Source organism: Cynocephalus volans, chromosome 7, assembly GCF_027409185.1.
Source record: "Cynocephalus volans isolate mCynVol1 chromosome 7, mCynVol1.pri, whole genome shotgun sequence".
In the NCBI taxonomy this organism is placed as follows: domain Eukaryota; kingdom Metazoa; phylum Chordata; class Mammalia; order Dermoptera; family Cynocephalidae; genus Cynocephalus; species Cynocephalus volans.
Genome location: NC_084466.1, coordinates 129,235,341 through 129,256,427, shown reverse-complemented (window position 1 = coordinate 129,256,427; position 21,087 = coordinate 129,235,341). Strand labels below are relative to the sequence as shown.

The following is a 21,087-nucleotide window of genomic DNA, read 5'->3' as shown; positions in this document are numbered from 1 at the left end:
GAGGCTTCCCTTCCCAGAGCTTACAAGGCACGCTGTGGGTTTCTCGGTCATGGCTGCAGTATTTCCTCTGCTGTCACCAGCATCCCCAGTGTGCTTTCTGTCACATTATTTATGTCTCTTCATTCATTCAGCAAGTACTGAAAACTGCCAGGCAACCGCAGGCACTGAGACAGATGCTACATGTACACAGGTGAACCAAGAAGACAGCCCTGACCTCGGGGAGTGTCAGGTCTGGTAGGAAAACCAGACCCCAAACAAGTAAACTGCAAAGGGACTCAAATGCACACTGTGATCAGCACAGTGAAGGAAAAGAATAAGAGGCTGTCAGGGGGAGTAACAGGGTGGGTGGGAGGGTCTGATTTAGATGGGATAGTCAGGGAAGGCTTCCCTGAGGAGGTGACATGTGGCTGAGAACAGAATAACAAGGAACCAGGTGATCAGGAGCCTGAGGGAGAGCATCGCAGGTGGAGAGACCCCCTTGAGCAAAGGCTACAAGCTGGAAAGAGCTTGGTTCATTTGAGGAGTGGAAGGAAACAGGTGGCCAGAGCTCAGTGAGTAAGGAGAGAGGTACCAGAAAAAGACCAAGTGAGGTGGGCAGGGGAATGGTCAGACAGGGCCTTGTGTTCCCCAGGCAGGAATTTGAACTTGACCCAAGAGTACTGGGGAGCCAATGAGAGATTTAATCAAAAGACTGACATGATCAACTTAATGTCTCCCAGTGACAGTATTGGGGGTGGCCAGGAAAGGCTTTGGTCCTCCACAATTTCCACCAGTCTCCTTCCCCACTCCCATGCTGCCCCCAAGCTGAGTAAAACTAGCTTGCAGGGCAAACACGGCTTGAAGACAAGTCTCTGGTCCGCCTCTCTTCCCCAGGTGTGGACGACCCACACCAGCACGGGCGAGGTGTCGCCCTGGCCGATTTCAACCGTGATGGCAAAGTGGACATCGTCTACGGCAACTGGAACGGCCCCCACCGCCTCTATCTGCAGATGAGCGCCCATGGAAAGGTCCGCTTTCGGGTAAGAAAGGCCTCTCTCTCCCCACCCCCTTCCTCCACCCCGTGCTGCAGAGGGCCCAGCATGTCTTGCTGCAGAGGGCCTTGCATGTCACGGAGGAGCTGCAGCCCTGTCCTCTGACCCCCACCAGGCTGAGAAGAGGCTGGGAGCTCTCCAGAGCCTGGGGTGGGGGTGGGGTCACATGAAGGTAGCATTTAGGGGACGATGGACTCCAGCCAGGCTGCTGTAAAGACTCCAGTGCCCAGAGCGGGAAGAGCCAGGTGGGCAGTGGAGGAAGAGCAGCCTCTTGGGTGGGTGGGGGCCCTGTGAGGTGGGTTTCATTCTCTGGATTGAGGCCATTTTTCCTGGTGGCTGCTGGAAACCCCATCTGTAGCTCCAGCCTGGGCTTTCAAATTCAGGTTAGACAAGGACGAAGTGGTGGGGGAGAGGGGGAGACCAAGGCCCCAGAGTTCCCAACAGCTGCCCCTCAGGACACACAGCAGAGGGTGGGCAAGGTGACCTCTCCGTACCCCCCTCCCTGAGCTGTCATTAGGTGTCAATTCGTGATGCCACGAATTCTTCAAAAGGGCTGTTTGGTGACAGTAACGGTGGTGCCGCCTGCATGATGAGCTTGAGTTTGGTGTTTTCTCGGGGAGGGTGACTAAGGGATCAGTGAAGCTGATCTCAGGGAGCCAGGATTGTTCTGGAGCTACCTAGGTCTTGTCCAAAAAACCCCAAGAGAATGAGAAAGTTCCAGTGTTCACCCGAGGCTTGAAGGTCCCAGGGAAGTCTCCAGGGACCTTATGTCTGTGTGACCAGGGAGAAGCCACCGCTATGAGTTCCCCCCCACCCACCCACCCACTGAAGCTTGAGACCAGGTTCTCTGGGTGGGGACAAGGCATGCCCTGAACTCAAGGCAGCTGATTCTGGGATCCTGGATGGTTTCCATCTTTATTCAGCTTTTGTTCTAACCCAAGTTCTCAACAGGGTTAATTTTGCACCCCCCCACCCCAGAACGTTTGACAATGTCTGGGGACATTTTTTGGTTGTCACAACTTGGAAATGGGGTGCTACTGGCATCTAGTACACAGAGGCCTGGGATGCTGCTGAACACTCTACAATGCACAGAACAGCCGCACAACAAAGAATTATCCAGCCCAAAATGTCAATGTGCTGAGGTTGAAGAACCCTGTTAACCCATCTGATGGTCTCTCCCCAGAGCTCACAGGAGCAATAACAATAAGAACAATAATAAATGCCCTATTTATCAAGTGCCTTCCATGTGCCAGGAACTGTGCTAAGAGCTTTACATACATTATCTTGGAAGCGTAGGCATGCAATGGGGCAACCCCAAGGGGGCTGTAAAGGTTTCCATTTTTATAGAATCAATAGAGCAATAACCAGTTAGGGATCCTGAGATCTTTTTGTTCCCCAGCTCTTAAGGCCCAGCTCAGCCCACCTTGACCAGCTGGCCAGGCTCTTAAGCTCATTACTGTGCTGATGGGGACAACTTCACTCCCTGGCCTCCCCAGCACAGGCAAGCAGCTTGCCAGCTGATCCAGGCTGGCTCTCTCCTGTGGCCAACAGAGACAGCTTGCAGCAGGAGACCGAGGGCAGGGCCACGGCTGGGGCAGGGGGACCTCCCACAGATGCTGGCTGTGGTCTACCCAGCCCTTTCCACATGGACCCTGGGACTTCAAGGGACAAACCCACCTATAATGGGGATATTCTGCTCAGAAATGAAAGGTTACCCTGCATGGCTCTCCTTGTATTTCAAAGGCAAGTGCTGCACCTAGGACCCTTTTCCAGGTCCACCTAAGGCTGTGCCAGCACTTTGGAGTCCCAGCTGGGCTATCCCGGGTCTGGGGTCTCCTCATGAGTTCTGGATAGGTGTAGCTGATATTGCAACCCCCTTGAAATAAAATGTCTCCACACAAAAAATTAAAAGGCTCTCAAGAAACAACATAAAGCAATAGAGGCAGCAAAAAACATAGCTAAAGCTGGCCTCTTTCACCTTCCATGAGGCTGATGGTGGGAACAAGGCCAGTCAGGTTGCCAGAGACCTGTCTCATGCCCACTCTGTGCCAAGCATTTTGCATGCAACCCTCACAACCTGGGCAGCTATGAGTACCCTGTTACTGATGAGGATGTGAGATCTGAGGGGTTGAGTAACTTGCCTAAGATCACACTCTAGTCCGTGGCAGAGCCTAGATTCAGGTGCACCAGTTTCCAGTGACCACCCAGCCTCCGACTCGCGGCAGAAGATGAAGGATGTGCAGTCTGAAGGGCACGGCATCTGGTATCAGAAGCCCTGGCTTCAATCCCACTCAATAGCTGTGACTAAGGGCAAGTCCCTTCTCTCTCCAGGACTCAGTTCTCTCACCTGTAAAATGGGAACCCTAAAGTCTGCACTGCCTCAAGGGACTGACAGCATGGTTAATGTGATCCAGGCTAGGGAGCAGTTAAGTGCTGTGTCTGCTGTGACTGTTATTCTTCTCTTCTTGTTCTCCTACAAGCAGCCTGGGGTTCGTGTGGTCCTAAAGGCAGCCCCCCAGGTCCCTCGGGGGACAGGGAGAGAGGAGGCGCTGGGCCAGCCTGCTCTGCCTCTGATGGGACTCCACACACCCAGCAGAGAGGGCCAGCTTCCTGCCCACTCCCACTCTCCTATCTGCTCATCTCAGCCTCTCTCCTCCAGGACATCGCTTCACCCAAGTTCTCCATGCCCTCCCCTGTCCGCACGGTCCTTGCTGCTGACTTTGACAATGACCAGGAGCTGGAGATCTTCTTCAACAACATTGCCTACCGCAGCTCCTCAGCCAACCGCCTCTTCCGGTAGATGCTTCCACCTGGATCATGGCCTTTCTCCTTTGATGTCTGGGGGATGGGTCAGGGAGGAAGGTTTACGAATCAGAAGGGAAGGGTTCCCAAGGCCAGGGAGTCAATGCCAATGTGGATGAAGGTCCCCTGATGAAGAAACAGAAAGGAGGGAAGGACAGGGACTGAGCTAGAGGATGCAGGCGAATTGGGAGAATTGGGGGTGAGGAACCCACCTCCCGCTTTTGCAGGGAAAGGGGCAGAGGGTCATGGCCCAGAGTGTGCACAGAACCCAAGCTCTGTAGATACCAATCCACATCACCACAAAAAGTAGGGACAGAGTCGAATCTGTTTGCTAAACCTGTGTTAAACAAAGACAAACAGATTTATTTACTGCAGAACTTCTCAGAGCCTTTCACACAACCATAAATATTTTAACTTTCCAAAAGATGGGTGGAGTATTCCAAGTAGATTTGACCACAGGACACATCTTTCAGAGATGTTTTCTTGGGATTGGTGTTCTGCAAAACATCCTCTAGGAAATACTAGATGACAAGCATTTCTTGTAAACAAGGAGAAGGGAGTTTCAGAAATGGAAGGAATCTGCAGGCAGCTGAACATTGTGCCTAAGGAGGAAGGGTTGGATTTTCTGAGGCAACACTTCTCGAAGGGGGGTCCAGAGACCATCGGCATCCAAATCACTTGGAGTGCTTAAAGTACACAATCCCAGTGCCCACCCCAGATCTCCTGATTCAGAATCTTAGGGGGCGAAGCCCAGGAATCTGTATTTTAACAAGCACAGTAGGCACCAGGTGGTTCATATCACTCTAAAGTTTGAGAACCTCTGTTGGAGAACAAACCTCAGGATGCATGAGGCCTGAGATGTCCCTATTCCTGGTCTAAAACATGTTAATGAGGCTCAGGACCAGGTAGGGAGAGGAGGGTGGGCCAGGGGCCTTGGGTCCAGGAAATGGGACAGATCACCTGCTCAGTTCCCTAAGGCCCCTACCCCTTCTCCCAGGAGGGCCCAACTATTAATAAAAGGCATGAGCTGTGACTAAGCATGTTTTAAAATATAATTATTAACAAAGCATCAATCCTGACTGGATGTAATCACCCCCCGAAGGCACCAGATTTACTAATTAGGTGCCTTGCGAAAAGCTTATTCACAACTTCCAGATTAATTGCAGAAGATCAATTGCTCGTTAACAGAGACACTGCTTTCCTTCACTGGCTAATAAAGTGTCACTCGCCAGGGCCCCTGAGCACTGAGGAGTCTAGTGCTCCTGTCTCTGTGGCCTGAGATCCCAGGCACCTCCCCTGCCTGCCCACTCTTCCCGCCTGTTGTAATCTCTCTGGCCACCAAGGGTGGGCTAGGATGGAAGAAAGGTCAGCTGGCCCAGGGCTGTCAGTGCACAGAGTGAGTCACCACATGGTTGCCCAGTGGGTTAATGTGTTTGCTGCCACACAGTGGCAGCCGAAGCCACCTTCCAGGTACGTGGCTGTGGCCCAAATCCCCGTGGCAGATGGCTGGGTCCTGAGCACATAACAAAAAGCAGAGCATGAGGAAGGCTACAGCTGGGACTGCCACTCAGCAGGCAGCTCTGGAAGTTTAACCCCCACCTGTCCCATACTGAGCAGGTTTTCACCTGTCACTGAATGGAACATCATGGGCTCCCTGGTCTTGGTGCTTTCCCGGGGCACACCAGGCACTGGGGACTCAAAGCCTCAGTGGTCTTGAGTCTTCAAGTCCTTTAATGATACCTAGGACAACTGAGAAATTAATTCATCACCCAAACCAGACACTTAATGAGTATGAATAGGAGCCCTATTAATAAGTGCGGGACGACAGGTGCAAACAGGGACTCTCCCAGGCCAAGTGGGTGTGTATGGTCACCCCACTCATGCATCTGAACATGCCTCTGTTCTGTTCTCATGGGGATTCCTGCACCCACCCCAGCCATTCTTCTTGTCTCCAGTCCTGCAGAGCCAGCTGTTGAAAATGTAAATCTGGACATACCCCTCTTCCTCTTATAACCCGTTAGAAGCTCCACATTGCCTTTAGATTAAGTCCAAACTCTTTGACATGACCCACATGACCCGGCTTTGTCCCCAGCCTTGGCACTCTCCACTTCCCCATTTACACCTAAGACCAGGCACACCGAGCTTCTTTCAGTTCTGGGCTGTGCCGGGCCCGGACCCCCACTCTGCCCACCCTCCCTCTGCATCTGAGGGACACGTACTCACTCGCCGTTCTGGTCTCAGCTTTGCTGGCCCTTCCTCTGGGAAGCCTTCCGTGATTGCCCTAGTCTCGGTGGGCTTGTCCTGTTCTGTGATCCCCATCAGCCTTCAGCACACTGTGTGTGCTTCCTGTTGGCATGGACTCTGAGCTCCACCCTTCCTAAACCTCACCGTACCCCCAGGTCATCACACAGTAGTTGTTGCAGAAGAATTTGTTCAATGAATACGTGAATACAGTGGAATTGCTGGGTTTTATCCTTAGGAATCCCTAACTGCACTGTCACCTGAACCAAGAGGTGTCTGCCTAGCTATGGCAGAGTCTGCAGAACCCAAATGGTCAAAGGGACTGTGGGTGTCAGGCTGAGATATCACACCTCCATCCAGCAAGTGTGCACTCACGCATGCACACCTACACACAAGCCCACTGCCCAGGCACACTGGGCACTACCCAAATGTCCAGTGGTCATGCTCAGCGTAGACACCCCATGTAGACAGAGGACTCCTCCTGGGGCATCTGCTCAACCCTGCAAGCACCCTGCAGTTCTGCCAGCTCTCTGTGCCATCAGGCCACCAAAAACTCCCTCTCAGAGGACCCCGGCCATCTCCAGAAAGCATTGGTCACACCACAGCCCTCTGGTGATTCTCTGTGATTTGGGCAGACAACAGCAATGTGCAGTGTGGTAGGAAGAGTGACACAGATTTCTCCCAGTCCCCTGTCTTCCCCCATCATTGCTCTCCACATCTAGGGCAGAGCACCCAAGGCTGTGAGAATATAATAAGTCAGAAAAATTAGAGATGAAAGCTCGCCACCTTCCTCAGCATTAAACTTAGTGTAGAGAAAGGGCAGGACTTTTATAGCAGACTTTTCTGAAACAAATATTACTAAGATTGAGAGTTCAAAATAGACAGAACCCTGCAACCTAAAGGGACCCCTTTCCTCCCTTTTGCCTCTGGAATCTGCACATATATCCCACATACATGTGCCGGGAGCTTTCTGAGAGCCAGGCACTGTGTTAGATGCTGCAGGAGGTGCAGAGACGAGCAGCACCAGGTCCCAGCACAGAGCTCGCCGTCTAAGCGGGGAGACAAGATGCCTTCATACAGCACTTCAACACACGGCAGAAAGGGATAAAGGCCACAAAAATGTTAAAGGCAGAGGAGGAAGGGATTATATCCAGCAGAATGATCAAGGAAGGCATGGAGGAGGTGGCATCTGAGTGGGGTTTGAACCCAGGGCAGCCTCCAGAACTAGGAAACCCAGGGGCCACATGCAGGGAAGCGAAGGTCAGTTGAAGGGAGTTGTATCCCTGCCCCCATTCCATCCATCACCTGCCCTTCTCCAGGCTGTCTATAATTCATCCATTAGAGAAGGAAAAATCAATATTTACCAACATATATTAAAACCCAAGAAGGGTGTAGGCGGGCTCTGTGAGCATGCAAATGGCACCTGGGGATGCTCGGGGGACAGAATGGAGTCAGGGGCCTCTAGGTTCAGGGGGCCTGCTGGGACCTCACAAGAACCAGCCTGTCTCCTCTCCTGCAGCGTCATCCGCAGGGAGCACGGAGACCCCCTCATCGAGGAGCTCAACCCTGGTGATGCCTTGGAGCCTGAGGGCCGGGGCACAGGTGAGGGACATCAGCGGGCTCCCCCTGTCTCAGCGCTGTCTATACCCTGGAGGGAGGGTTGGAGAGACAGGGTTCCCCCTGTCCCTGCCACTCTGAGGGCTGAGATTCAAGGGTGCGGGTGAGAGTGGAGATGGAGGAGCCCTGGGGGGGCTGCCAGGCAGAAAGCCGAAGGGGGCACGGTCAATCCTCCCAACCCCAGGGCTGCTGGGGGGAAGGATGGGAATCTGTGGGTCTGTGGGCAGGAGCTTCTCTGGACATGCCTTGCTGGGTGGGAATGGAAAGGAGAAGAATTAGTCCCTTCTGCTCCCAGGCAGGGGTCCTGCCATATGATACCCGACTTCTTGGCACTCAGCTTGGTGTCAGGCAAAGCACTGGATGAGGGGTCCCAAGACCTGGTTCAGCCACTGCCTCATTTTGTGGTCTTGGGAAAGCTGCTTCATCTTCTGGGTCTTGTTCTCCACATCCATAAAATGGGAATAATTATATCTGCCCTCCTTGCCTCTCTGGTTGGGACCAAAAGACCATGTGTATGCAAACACTTGATAAATAGACAAAAAACTGTGCAAATATAAAGGGCGTGTATTATTCAAATCATAATAGAAAGACTAGAAAGAAGTCCGCATAGTATGAGTAATTTGCACCCACCCTCTGTGTGCAAAGCCCAGGGAAGGAAAAAAATCCTCTTCCATGAATTCCTATCATGAGCCACTATTAGGAAGGAGAGGAGACAGGCTGGAAGCCCTGCCCTCCTGCCCCAGCCCCGCTCTCCTTCCTGCCCCCCACATGCAGGGCTGCAGACACTACCCCTGCCATGGAACCCTCTCCCCTGTGGGTCCCCTGGCTAATGACAGGAAGTGAAATCTGCATTATTTCCAGGGGGCGTGGTGACTGACTTCGATGGAGATGGGATGCTGGACCTCATCTTGTCCCATGGAGAGTCTATGGCTCAGCCGCTGTCTGTCTTCCGGGGGAATCAGGTGTGCATAGACCTCAGGACCCAGATCCCAGCCTGCTGGCTCTTCTGGGCCCAGGGCAGATGAGAGCAAAGGAGCCCAGATGCTTGCTTGGCCAGAGTGGCGGGACATGGAAATCCCGGGCATGGAGGAAGCAAATCAATTCTCAGCAGCACAGCAAACCTCACGAAGGGCTGCCTCCCAGGAGAAGTCCTCAGCCCCCCTGCCCACCACTGTCACTTTATGCCAACCTGTTTTCCCAAGTCTCCTGGCTTTTCCCTCCTCCTTCTCCACTGCCTCTTTTCCTTCAGCCAGTCCGTCTTTTCCCTGTTCACCTTCCCTTCCCAGCTTCTTCCTCCTCTCTCTTTCCTCTGCCCCTCTTGTCCTCCCCCCCGCCCCTGGCCCCCACCTCCACAGCCACCCTGCTTCCCTGCTCCTCCTGCCCACCACGCTGATGCCAGGTCTGCTTTTCTCCCTCCCTACAGGGCTTCAGCAACAACTGGCTGAGAGTGGTGCCTCGCACCCGATTTGGGGCCTTTGCCCGGGGGGCTAAGGTCGTGCTCTACACCAAGAAGAGCGGGGCCCACCTGAGGATCATCGACGGGGGCTCGGGCTACCTGTGCGAGATGGAGCCTGTGGCACACTTCGGCCTGGGTGAGTCAGGGCCCAGTGGGGGACAGTGAGCTGTTATCAGGACAGCAGGTGCTGCGAGTGAGCACTGCAGTGTGCCGAGTAACAGCCCAAGCATCTTCAGGGTGCTGCTTTACTGGGCAGCCATGGTGGATGCAGCCACAGGAGGCACGCCTGCTCTGAGATGAGCCTGAGCTCCAGGGGAAGGGAATGGGAAATGCCGGTTAAGTTTCCATGCTGCTCGCTGGCACGAGTGCCCACCCCAGTGCCTCTGTAGAATTAGTTTACCCTGCGGTCCGAGTATTAATTCTCTGCTTGTCCAAGGCTGTAGCCTTGTTCTTCAGAACCTGCTCTGCACCAGATTTGTCCAAAACAGCTGCTTTCCTGGCCTCTTGGGAGTTGGTTCCGTCTTTACAGTGTCACCCCAAAGCCCTGATCACTTCTCTTGGAGAGAAGTCTTGGGGAGCCACATGTTTTCAACAGGAGTGAAGTCACCCCAAAGGAGAGAGAGTTGGTTCTTGGCAGGGGAGGGGAGATGAAAAATCCTGTCTTTTTTCTATGTATAAAAGCACCAATGTACATATAGCACACAAACAGATATGCAGTATGTCTGTGGCATTAATGAAATATCTCGTCACACCTATTCCTATTAGGACAGCTAGAATAAAAAATGGTAATACCAAATGCTGGCAAGGATCAGGTAGCTTCAAGAGGTGGGAGAAACTGGATCTCTCATACATTTCTGTTGGGGATGTGAAATGGTATAGCTATTCGGGAAAATAGTTTGGCAGTTTCTTTTAAAAAAAAAAACAAAACTAAACATACAACTTCTGCTATATGACCCAGTTATTACATCCCTAGGCATTTATCTCAGAGGAATAAAAACTTACATCCACACAAAAATCTTTACACTATTGTTTATAGTAGCTTTATATTTAATAGCCAAAAACTAGAAACAACCTTCAATAGGTTAATGGTTCAACAAACTGTGATATATCCACACCATACCAGCAATAAAAAGAATAAAGTATTGATACACGCAACAACTTGAATAGATCTCCAGGGCATAATGGTGAGTGATGAAAAGCTCATCTCGAAAGGTCACATACTGTATGGCTCCATTTACATAACACTCTTGTAAGGACAAAATTATAGAGATGGAGAACGGGTTGGTGGTTGCCAGGGGTTAGAGATGGTGAAAGGAGAGGGGTGGATGAGACTGTAAAGGGACAGCCCGAGGGGATCTTTGTGGGACTTGGAACATTTCTGTATCTTGACTGATGGTTGCATGAATCTACACGTGACAGATGACATAGAACTATACACACACCTTGCACCATTGTTGAATCCTGCTGTTGATATCATACTGTAGTGACGTTAGCTGTAACCACAGGGGAAACTGAGTGAAGGGTACCTGGACCTCTCTGTACTATCTTTGCGATGTCCTGTGGATCTATAATGGTTTCAAAATAAAACGTACTTAAAGAAATGCTTGGGGAGGGAAGGATTGGGGAAAAAAGTTTTCTAAGGCAGAGAGGGATTACAACAATGGGAAAAAAAGGTTGAGAAACACTGGGGGGTGCCAGGAGTGTCTTTACTAAACACAGTGGTTAGGAAAGCATTTGAGGGCTGGCTGGCTGGCTCAGTGGGTTAGAGCACAGCCTTGTAACAACAACATAATGATTTGGATCCCATACCGGCCAGCCACCAAAAACAAAAACAAAAAAAAAGAAAGAAAGTATTTGAGTCAAATATTCCTAGGTTCAAAATCAGACACTTTACCCCCATGTGTTAGCGCTTCACAACGTGATATAATTTTGATATAAAAAGTATAGGCAATATAGTCTCAAATTAGTAAATACATACATTAACATTATACATACATCATGTGTACATAGAAAATACTGAAAGAAAATGAAAACGTGTGAAGAGTGACTCTGTCTCGGTGGCTGGGTTAATGCAGTAACTCTCTCGCTCCGGATGGAGCTGAGCGCTTCCTTCTTCTGACTTCATTGACTCCTCATGACTACCCTGTGAGATGGGCATTATTACCCCATTCTACAAGTGGGAAAACGGAGGATCAGAATGATTAAGAATCCTGCACAAGGTCACATGATACTTAAATGGCAGAGCTGGGATTCAAACCCTGCTTGAGTATGTGATCTTTATTTTCTTCCATATGTTTTGTTGTGCGTGTGTGCTCCAATTTTTATGGGGAACACATAATATTTATGTGGTCTGAAAAAGAAGCAGTAGATATTTATGGGACCCAGGGCCTGGTTCTATGAGCCTGTTCTCTGGCTATTTCACCCTGGATGGTTGGCCTGAGGTTGGAGCGTCTATCACTCCTGAGGCAGCCATTTGCTTTGTTAGCCTTAAAGGCACAAGATGACTTTCAAATATATAGCCCACTTTTGCAAAATAGCAGTAGCTGATGTTTATCGAGCACTTACTGTGTGACAGGCACTGTGCCAAGTGCTTTGCATAAGATACTTCATTCAATTCTCAGCACGACTTGATGAATTAGGTATCATAATCCGCATTTTACAAGTCAGGAAACTGAGGCTGAGGTTAAGTAGGGTGGGCTGGATGCAGACATCATCCCCTTGGGCACTGCAGCCTGAGTTCCTGATGCTGCCACTCACCACCTTCCGTAGCCGCTCTGTGTGCAGCTACCAATGTCCTCTGCTCTGCTTCTTTCTTACTGGACAGCCATGTCCCCTCAATTACCAGGTGACCCAAGTGAGGCCATCCAAGCACCAAGGCAACTGCCATGGTATCACAGATGGGCTATTTATCCAGGTATCTGGTTGGACATCAATCCCCACCCCACTGTACAGATAAGGAAGTTGAGGCTCACATAGCAAATCAGTGGTGAGGCCAGGACTGGGGTGAGGTTCTCCTTCCCCACATTGCATGGGCTGCCTCTGCTGTTTTAAGGTGCGTATTATGGGCCATACTGGGTCCCTTCTCTGGCCAGAATCTGCCCCTGCTAGGAGAACAGACCTGCTTCCTCCACTGGGCAGCCTCAGCCAGGTCATTTGATGGGATCGAGGCTGGGCCATCTCCGTCCCACACTCAGGGGAGGTCACTGCACCTGTTTGGAAGCCCCTCCGGACTGCCAGTCCTTGCTATCTTGCAGGGCTACAGCACTTGTTCTTGTTTGAACTCTGTCTCAAACTGTTCCAAAGTAGTTCCTCTCTGTTGCGGGATCCACTCCCAGGGAGGCACTCCAAGGAAGGCTGCTTGTAAGGACAGGCTTCTGGGTCAACTGAGACCAGCCCTGAGACTCCAAGACAGCTCAGCAGGTAGCAGGGCCAGCATCCTGGGACACAGTGAGGGGCAGGCAGGTCCCTGCAGCTCCAAGGCCCATCATGGTCCCAGGAGGGTCTCCTTTGCAGATCCAGCATAGCACAGGCCTTCCTGATTGATGGACGAGCCAGAAAGGGAGCGGGAAGAGAGAGAGCCAGTGGGAAGGCCAGGTGGAGGGAAGGATCGAGGGAAGAGAGAGAACAAGGGGTAAGACAGACAGATACGGGACCTAGGGAAGGAATGCCCCCTGCCCTCCAGACTCACAGTCCAGCAGAAGGGGCAGATGGACACGGGAGCTCCCACACAAGGCAGATTCGGAGGCACCGTCACACTGGCCCTGTGACCATCAGAGGACGGGGCAAGAGAAATTAGTTCTGCTCTGGGCAGCTTTTCCAAGGAAGTGGGATGGGAATTAGATCGAGGAAGAGGGTAGAAATTTAGACGCATGGACGGGGGCTGAGGAGAGCACTCTGGGGGCAGGCTGGCTTGCACAGAGGCCCAGAGGTGGGAGTGCTTGGTACAAGGAATGGGAGCAGTCCGGTGGGAGTGGAGCCTGGAAAGGGAGGCCGGGCTGGCTGACTGGGGTCTCCAGGACCAGGCTGGAAGGGCGGGCGGGCAGGCTGGGGCATGTTTGGAAAAGCCAAAGCCCAGCATTGCTGTGAGTGGCAGTGCTGCGGAGGGGACCTGGAAGCCATTAGCAGGGATGGTGTCCCAGCACCAGGGTCCCTAGTGCAAGCAGCGTTTGTGATTGTTCTTAGAAGCCCTTTTTTTCCTGATCGTAAGAGCAATACATATTGATTACAGGAAAATCAGAGAATACAACAAATTGGAAAAAAGGAAGTAAAAATCACCCATAGTCTCACCACTATGTGTGGAATTTTAAAAAGTAAGTGTTTCTCCCTTCAACCTCCCCCAATACCATTGGATTCGTTTATTCAATACATATTTACTGAGCACCTGCTATGTGCCAAGCGCTAACTAGACGAAGATCCTTGCCGTGAGGGATCTTACGTGTTCGTGGAAAGAGGAGAAACACAAATACATAATAAACACAACAAATAGGCGGATACATAAAATGTTAGAAGACATTAGTGCTAAGAAGAAAGAAAACGCAGAACAGGGAAAGGAGGTTAGGAATGCGGAGGAGGAGGGACAAAAGCAATCTCAAATACGGTGGTCTGGTGGTCCGGATGGCCTGTTCACACTTCCATGCTTCTGATGTGCTTTTATTACATGTAATATACATGGGAACACACTCACAGATGTATATTACTTGGGATATTTTTAACAAAAATGATGATACTCATCCAATTGTTCCAATAACAATTGTTCTTTTTTGCTTCCTTTAACAATGCATCCTGGACATCATTCCAAGTCTGTGCATATCTCTTGTTTTCTGTTAGAGCTGCAGAGTATTTCACTGGGCATCAGCCTTCATAATTTATTTACCAAGTCCCCTGTTGATGGACAGTTAGAATGTTTCCAGTTCTGAGCAGTCTGGGATGAGAAGGGGATGTCCAGAACATGAATCCAAGAAAGGCCTGCCTTGCGGTTTGCATGACTGAGGAGAGGTGGGGCCGAGGCTGGGCAGGGAAGGTGAGGCTGAAGGGGGGAGGGCTGCAGGAAGCCCCCTTGCCAACATTCACAGGGCTCCAGCTCACCCCAGGGGACCCTGCTCCCTGCCTCCCTCCATGAATTGCTTGCTGCAAGGTGTGCTGAGTGTGTCCGCCACGTGCACATGTGAGAGTGTGCACAGCACGCCTCTCAGCAGACAGCCTCCTCCGCCCTTCCTCCCCCTCTGTGCATGCGTCCAGCTGACCTTTGCACTCGCTGGTGCCTCTCTGAACACTCCAGGTGTGAGCTACCGCAGAGGACTCAGACCCTTCCCTGTGCTCCCCAACTCTCTCTGCAGCCTGGGCTGCATCACATCATACAATAAAAAACTCAGGAACCTTGCAGCGTTTTGTTCTCGGGGGTTCCCAGATGGCCCACTGTGTCATACAGAGCGGTCTCAGCATCATCCTGTAGACCGGTCCTTTCTCAGGCGGCCCCACCGATGCTCAATGGAACCCCTGGCCAGGTTCTGCAGCCCTTCTCCACCCTGCCCTGGGTGCAGACCAACCACCAGGCTCATAAGCGAGTGATTCTGCTTACAGCTGTTGTTGAGTGCTCCCCGCCCCACCCGGGTCACTCTGAACCCACCCCCAGCCCCTGCACACCCACCCCCGCAGATCTCACACCCTGACTCTCTGTTTCCTGGCTGACAGCAAGCTGAAGCAGCTCACTACCAGGCCCAGAAAGTAAAAGCAAGCGCCAACAACCTACTTGCCTCCGCCTACCCTTACGAGGGGTCACGCCTCAGGCTACCCCACCCACACACACCACCTTCCTTGCAGCTGACTGTTTGCAGGTGACTCAGAGCTGCCTCCAAGCCGGCTGGTACTCATTTAGGGGAGGAAAATTCAGTAGCCCACATAAAAATTGCTTTATTAAAGTGCAAAAATATTCCACCAACTGTATTCTCACCATCTGTTTTGCTTGTAATTCTTCCGAAAAGCGCAACTCTCTGTGCCGCCTTGGCCTTTGTCCTTTAAAAGCTGCCAGAGGCAACTCATCGCTGCTCCTAAGCTCATGTCACTGCTAGTTAGTGGGGGCCCTTCTCTGCTCACCCCTCCCCTGCGCACAGGCCTGGCAGACTGGCTGGCTTGAAGGCTGCTGCTGTGCAGTGTCTGGGAGCTGGGCCGCTCTTGGTTGTGCACCTTTGTGAAGACTTGAGATTCTCACAGTCAGCCTGGGGCAGAGGGATCAGCTGGGCCTGAGACAGGAGACAGGGTTCCGGTCCTTGTTCAGGCACCTGCAAGTCACTTCACCTAGCCAAGCCTCAATGTGTACATCTGGAGAATGGGGACAAAATGTCCACCTTGTAGGTGCAAAGTCTCCAGAGTCCCTCCTCAGTCTTCTCTCCCACCCACCCCACCTAATACACATTCTCACACCCCGCTTCCCCCACTTTGATCTTCAAACACACCACACCCTTTCTCTCCTCTGTACCTTTGCCTATGCTGTTCCCTCTACCTGCAATGCTCCTTCCTTCCCTTCTCTGCCTCACAAACTCTTATTCCTCCTGCAATACCCTAATGAAGTGATCCACCTCTCTCACCAAGTGACACCAGTGATACTGCTGCAGTTTCCCAGTTTCTTATAATGTAATCACTTGTGTTCTTTGCTCCCATGGGATTCAGATGGTCCAGAATGGAGCCTGGGTCTGTCTCGCTCACTGCCGAATCGCAGATCCCCGTGCAATGCTTGGCACATGGGGACTGCTGGGTGTGGGGGTGGGTGGGCAATATAACGGGTGGAGCAGATATGGGCTCTGGGATTAGACAGACCTCAGCTGGGTAAATGGATAATTCACGTTGTCCCTCCAGGCCTCAGCTAGAAAGCACTTGGTGTACAGTTTGGGACACCTTATAAGTGTTCACTGTTCTTACCAACAAGTGAAAGCCCTTTAGGAACCTCAGGGTGACCCCACGTCTAAGAGCTGAAGGTGATGGGGATGCTGAGGGTGATGATTAATCAGTGGGGCAGGGCTCATATTCCAGGGAAGGAGGCTGTGCTTCCCATGAGTGTTAGGGCTCCACACCAGCGACCCCATCTGACAGATGGAAAAACTGAGGCCAGAAAGGATGTCCAGGTCAGCAAAATAATCAGTGGCAGAGGAGGGAGTCCTGCTGCGTGTGATGGTCCCAGCCACTCCCTGGGTCTGGAGGAAGCAGGAAGCAGGACTCGGAACTATGTGCTGCAAGCACAAGATGTAAATTTGTGATTGTCCATGAATATTCGGCAACTCTGTTGAGTTATTTGTGGCACTTCAGTCAGGCTGGAAAATGTATTCATGTAGCTGTTCTCTTGGCTTACATGAGAAACATTTGCTTTTCCATGTCTCCTTTTTTTCTTTTTTTTTAGTTGGAAAATGTTTACTTTTTACATGTGCCCCTTATTTTGAGCACTGTACACCCTAAAAATGCTAAATTTCTTGCACCTCAAGATTCTACTTCCAACAGAAAAAAATCTGCAGTTGGCACCCCCCTCCTCCAGAAGAAATTGTTATTGTAGATTGAGAGAATGGTGGAATAGGGATTGATGAGAAATATTTTCTGGCCCCGGGTAAAGCAAACCCTGGAAGCAGTGAGGTTGGCCTGGAAGGAGAGGTGCCTGTGGTGGGGAGACTGCACTGTGAGCACGAGTCTCTGCCCCCCGTCCCAGCCTCTCCCCACAGGGCCAGGGGCTGCGCCTGCCTGGACTCTTCCAGAGTGTGGCAGCTGGTCCTTGCCCTCCCGAACTCACAGCCCAGCTGCAGTGAGGCCTGAACATTTGCGGGGACAGTGCGGGGGAGGGGAGCTGGGGTGGTGGGGAGAACAAGCTGGCGAAAGGGAACCAAACACAGGGAGGATGGAAGCTGGGTGACGGCGTTCACAAGGTGTAACTCCCTCTGCAAATCCCCACCCCCCGCTGGCATTCTGGGGAGAAAGATGCAGCTGGGTCCTGGCAGCACCCTGGCTCAGCCCTGCCCCGGACCTCTGCCTGTAGACTCTCCTCACAGTTTGCCTGTGGCGATCCTTGTGAAATCCCCGGGTGGAGAGTAATGACCAAAAGCTGATAGCAATTCAACAGCACTTTTACATTTAATTTGTTTTCTAACAGTATCTACATACACTAGGAAAAAGAGTAGTGCATGCGTGTGGGTGCGATGTATTATTTATTCAGCCCAGGAATGATGCGTGGGGGAGTATATGGATTTGAGGCCCTTGTGTGCCCCACCCCCGAGCCCCCTGCCCACATCTGGTCACCTATAGGTGAGGATAAGGAGGGGGCTGTACCCTCCCTGCCCTCAGTGCTGAGCGCTGCCCTCCTTCCCAGGTGACTGATCGGGAGAACAACCTCTCCCTGCAGGTCAGGCCCAGCCCGCTCTTCCCACCCCATCCATCACCATTAGCCTGACCTTGCCACAGTGACGGGCCTGCTTCTCACGCAGGGAGCTGGGGCGGGCTTTGACAATGCCTAAACACCTGACAAATCTTTCCAACCTGCTTGCTGCCTGTGATGTAACACGTTGCTTTAGGGATGTGCGTGAATGGATTCACCATGAATATTCTCGGAGTGTCACCGTTATCTTTTGTAAACATCTCAGCTTTGTAGAATGGTCTTTCTCCCAGACCCTCTATCTTCTGGTTCTTTATCACCCCATCTTTTCCAAGTTTTTTATTAAGAGCTTAGCTCAAATGTCCCCTCCCAGGAGGCTGTCCCTGACATACCAACTAGAAAGGCCCCAGCCCACCCCAGCTCCTCTCTACCGCGTTGCCCTATTTTTGTTGACTTCACAGAGCTTGTCAATTTCTGACATTACTGGTTTGTTCATGTTTGCTCGTCTCCCCCTACTCCAGTGGAAGCTCCATGAGAACAAGGACATCCCCAGGGACAAAACTGAGCCTGGCCCTTAGTAGAGCTCCCCAAATATAAGAGGTGTGTCCAGGGTTACACAGCAAGTCAGCTAGAGAGTGGGACTTGTCCCCAGGTCTCCCAGCTGCCCACCCTCCAGCATGTTCTTTTCAACCTATCAAGGAAGTGGTAGAGCCAAGATTTGAACCTGGACTCCAAAGTCAACCTGCTTAGCACCAGGCCTTCCACCCTCCCCAAATACAGCCTCATGCCAGTTGGCCTGTCTACTAGAATGTAAATGCTGGCACTGCACTGTCCATTATGGTGGCCACTAGCCATGTGCCTATTTTGATGTAAATCAATTACAATTAATTAAAATTTAAACTTAACTCCTCAGTCATCTTAGTTCCACTTCAAGTGCTGGACAGCCACAGCTACCATATTGGACAGCACAGATATAGAACATTCCTGTCATTGTGGAAAACTCTATTGGACAATGCTATGCTAAAGATGAGGGACCTGCAATCCATCTGTTCACCATTTCCCTAGCACTCACTTAGAACAGTGCTCAGTTACTGTTTTTATTAAATGACTGCATACATTAATGCCGGTGCTTCGGCTGAGAGCCCCCTGCTCTCCTCTGCTTCTGACCCTCCCTCTGTCCATCCCACAGGGAAGGATGAAGCCAGCAGCGTGGAGGTGACGTGGCCAGATGGCAAGATGGTGAGCCGCAGCGTGGCCAGTGGGGAAATGAACTCGGTACTGGAGATCCCCTACCCCCAGGATGAGGAGAAACTTCAAGATCCAGCCCCACTGGAGGTGGGCCTCATATCCAGAAAAGCAAGCACCACCCACAACCCCATGGGCTGAAGCTGGGTTCCCAGGAATCTGCAGACTTAGCCTCTGCAATGACAGAAATCTTCTCAGCAAAAGCTTCATGATGATCCCTTCATTTGTAATTTACACAACACTATCACACCCATGTCTCTAATACTCCTCACAGAAATCCAGGCATATTGCCATGGCAAGTGTGTTTGCACCCATTTTACAGAGGAGGTAAACTGAGGCCAAGAGAGGAAACCCTCCAAGGCCCACTGAAGTCTACACAGCCAGTTGTGAGCAGAGTTAAGAATTGACCCCAGTCTTCCTGCTGCCCTCCTGGTTCTGTCCACGTCTCTGCTGAGGTCTCCTGTTGCCCTAAGGGTGAGGCTCAGACTCCATAGCAGGGCCTCTGAGGGCTCTTTGAAGAGCAGCTTTGCAATAAGTTCTGGAGTGTCCTTCTAATTCTGATGGGGATCACTCAGTTGCAAGTCACAGGAACCCACTCAAACTCACACAAATGAAGGGGACATATAAGGAGGTTTCAGGGTAGCTCACGAAATCCAAGGAGAAGCTCAGGATGAGTAGGAACCCTGGCAGCCCAATGGCCTTAGCCCCAGGAGCCCGAGGACCTTGTCATCGGTGTACTGGCTTTGGGAGGAGAGGAGGATTACCTTCCCCAGTGATCCCCATCAGCCCCCCTCATCTGTTAGTATGGACAGTTGGCATTTTCTGTCTTGTGTAAGTAAAGTGTTAAGTTTCCAGTGCCCCTACCCCACCACCAGGCTGCTGTCTCTGAGACCCCCACGTAGACATAGTAGAAACAGCACAGCCTGGCATGAGAAGCTCCCCTCTATGTCTTAGTGTCAGTTAGTTCAAATTACAGCTGCCAAGCCTGTGATTTGTCCCTCCTGCTGGGATGTCTGCCCCTAGTCCCGTAAGCTCTGGCAAGAGAGGTGGGACACAAGCGTGGCTTGCAGGTGCCCAGCCCTGTGAGGGGGAAGAGCCTCAGAGAAGGGACTGTGGGCATTGAGCAGACACCTCAAAAAGTATCTCCCAACCCTCATTACACTTTGCCCTGAAGGACCAGCCCCAGGCTCAGGCGATGCTGTGGGTGAAACAGGTCATTAGGTGTCCCAGACCAGGCTCCTGGATCCTATCTGCAGGGAAATGAACTGTATCCGTCATTGGCCTTCCCCCCAGGCTCCTATTCTAAGTGCAAGGGAAGGGGGTCCCTGAAGGGAGGGGGTTCCCCCAGGTCCAGAGCTAAGAGCACCCCTCACAACTAGGAGGGGATCTGAGCTGGAACCTTCTCAACTCACTGGTATCTCTGCTTCTGCCCCCTTGTAGTGCGGCCAAGGATTCTCCCAGCAGGAAAATGGCCATTGCATGGGTGAGTTGCAGGCACCAGGGGATGGGGCAGCAGTTGGGACCTCCCTGGGGAATGTCGGCCTGACCCGTGGCAAGCTCCAGGGTACAGACAAGGGGTGGATAGGTGGGGAGGAAAGGGTGTCATTTGTCCCTGGGGCTCTGGATGCCAAGACAGCCACCATGTGATGCACCAGGGTGGGAGAGATATTAGTGGCCACAGGCTGAATCACTGCAGTTCTGGGAAATGGCATTGCTTCCTGCCATAAATACTGAGAGGATGAACATGAGGAGGAGACACCACCACCTGGACATGGGACCATGGTGGCTGGGGTGGGCATGCTTCACCCTGGAGCAGGAGGAGCAGCCACATGCCATGGCCAGCCAGTGGAACAGCAAGCAGGGGGTCTGGCAGCAAGGATGGGCATCACCGGCGGTGTTTGGGTAAAACAGGGTGTGGAGCATGGTCCCATGCAGAAGGGAGATTGCAGCCTGGTGAGTACTGGGGGGCAGGTGGCTGCTGCACTTCCAGGACGGCAGCTGTGTGAGAGCCCAGTGACCTTCTGAAAGTCCCTAAGGGGCCCAGAATGGGAAGGGGGCAGCCTAGAGGCTTGGTGTCCAGAAGACCTTCAACCCAACATCTTCCATCCCAATGGCAATGAGGGTCAGGCCAAGGACTCCTCCTCCCTTGGACCCTCAGGCAGCATCCTTCTGAAGTCCACTCTGCAGCCACTTGTTAGCCCTGGGCTGATGAATTTGCTGCTGAGATACGAGAGTAAATGAGACAGACACAATCCCAGGGCTTGCTTGTGGAACTTATAGCTGATGGGAGAGGCACCAAAGTTAACAGCCCATGACTACGGTGTGATCGGGGCTGGGATGAGGGACAG

The 21,087-nt window shown here is 51.9% G+C and overlaps 1 protein-coding gene across 1 annotated transcript in view; it reads left to right on the top strand.

Moving 5' to 3' along the window:
- The window catches only part of CRTAC1 (cartilage acidic protein 1), a 164,667-nt gene that overhangs the window by 119,366 nt on the left and 24,214 nt on the right, over positions 1-21,087 (top strand). The window contains exons 7-13 of the mRNA XM_063102816.1: positions 874-1,019; positions 3,691-3,827; positions 7,594-7,676; positions 8,553-8,653; positions 9,115-9,283; positions 18,684-18,829; positions 20,180-20,222. Coding sequence (XP_062958886.1) covers positions 874-1,019; positions 3,691-3,827; positions 7,594-7,676; positions 8,553-8,653; positions 9,115-9,283; positions 18,684-18,829; positions 20,180-20,222 — 825 coding nt within the window. The remainder of the gene's footprint in view (positions 1-873; positions 1,020-3,690; positions 3,828-7,593; positions 7,677-8,552; positions 8,654-9,114; positions 9,284-18,683; positions 18,830-20,179; positions 20,223-21,087) is intronic.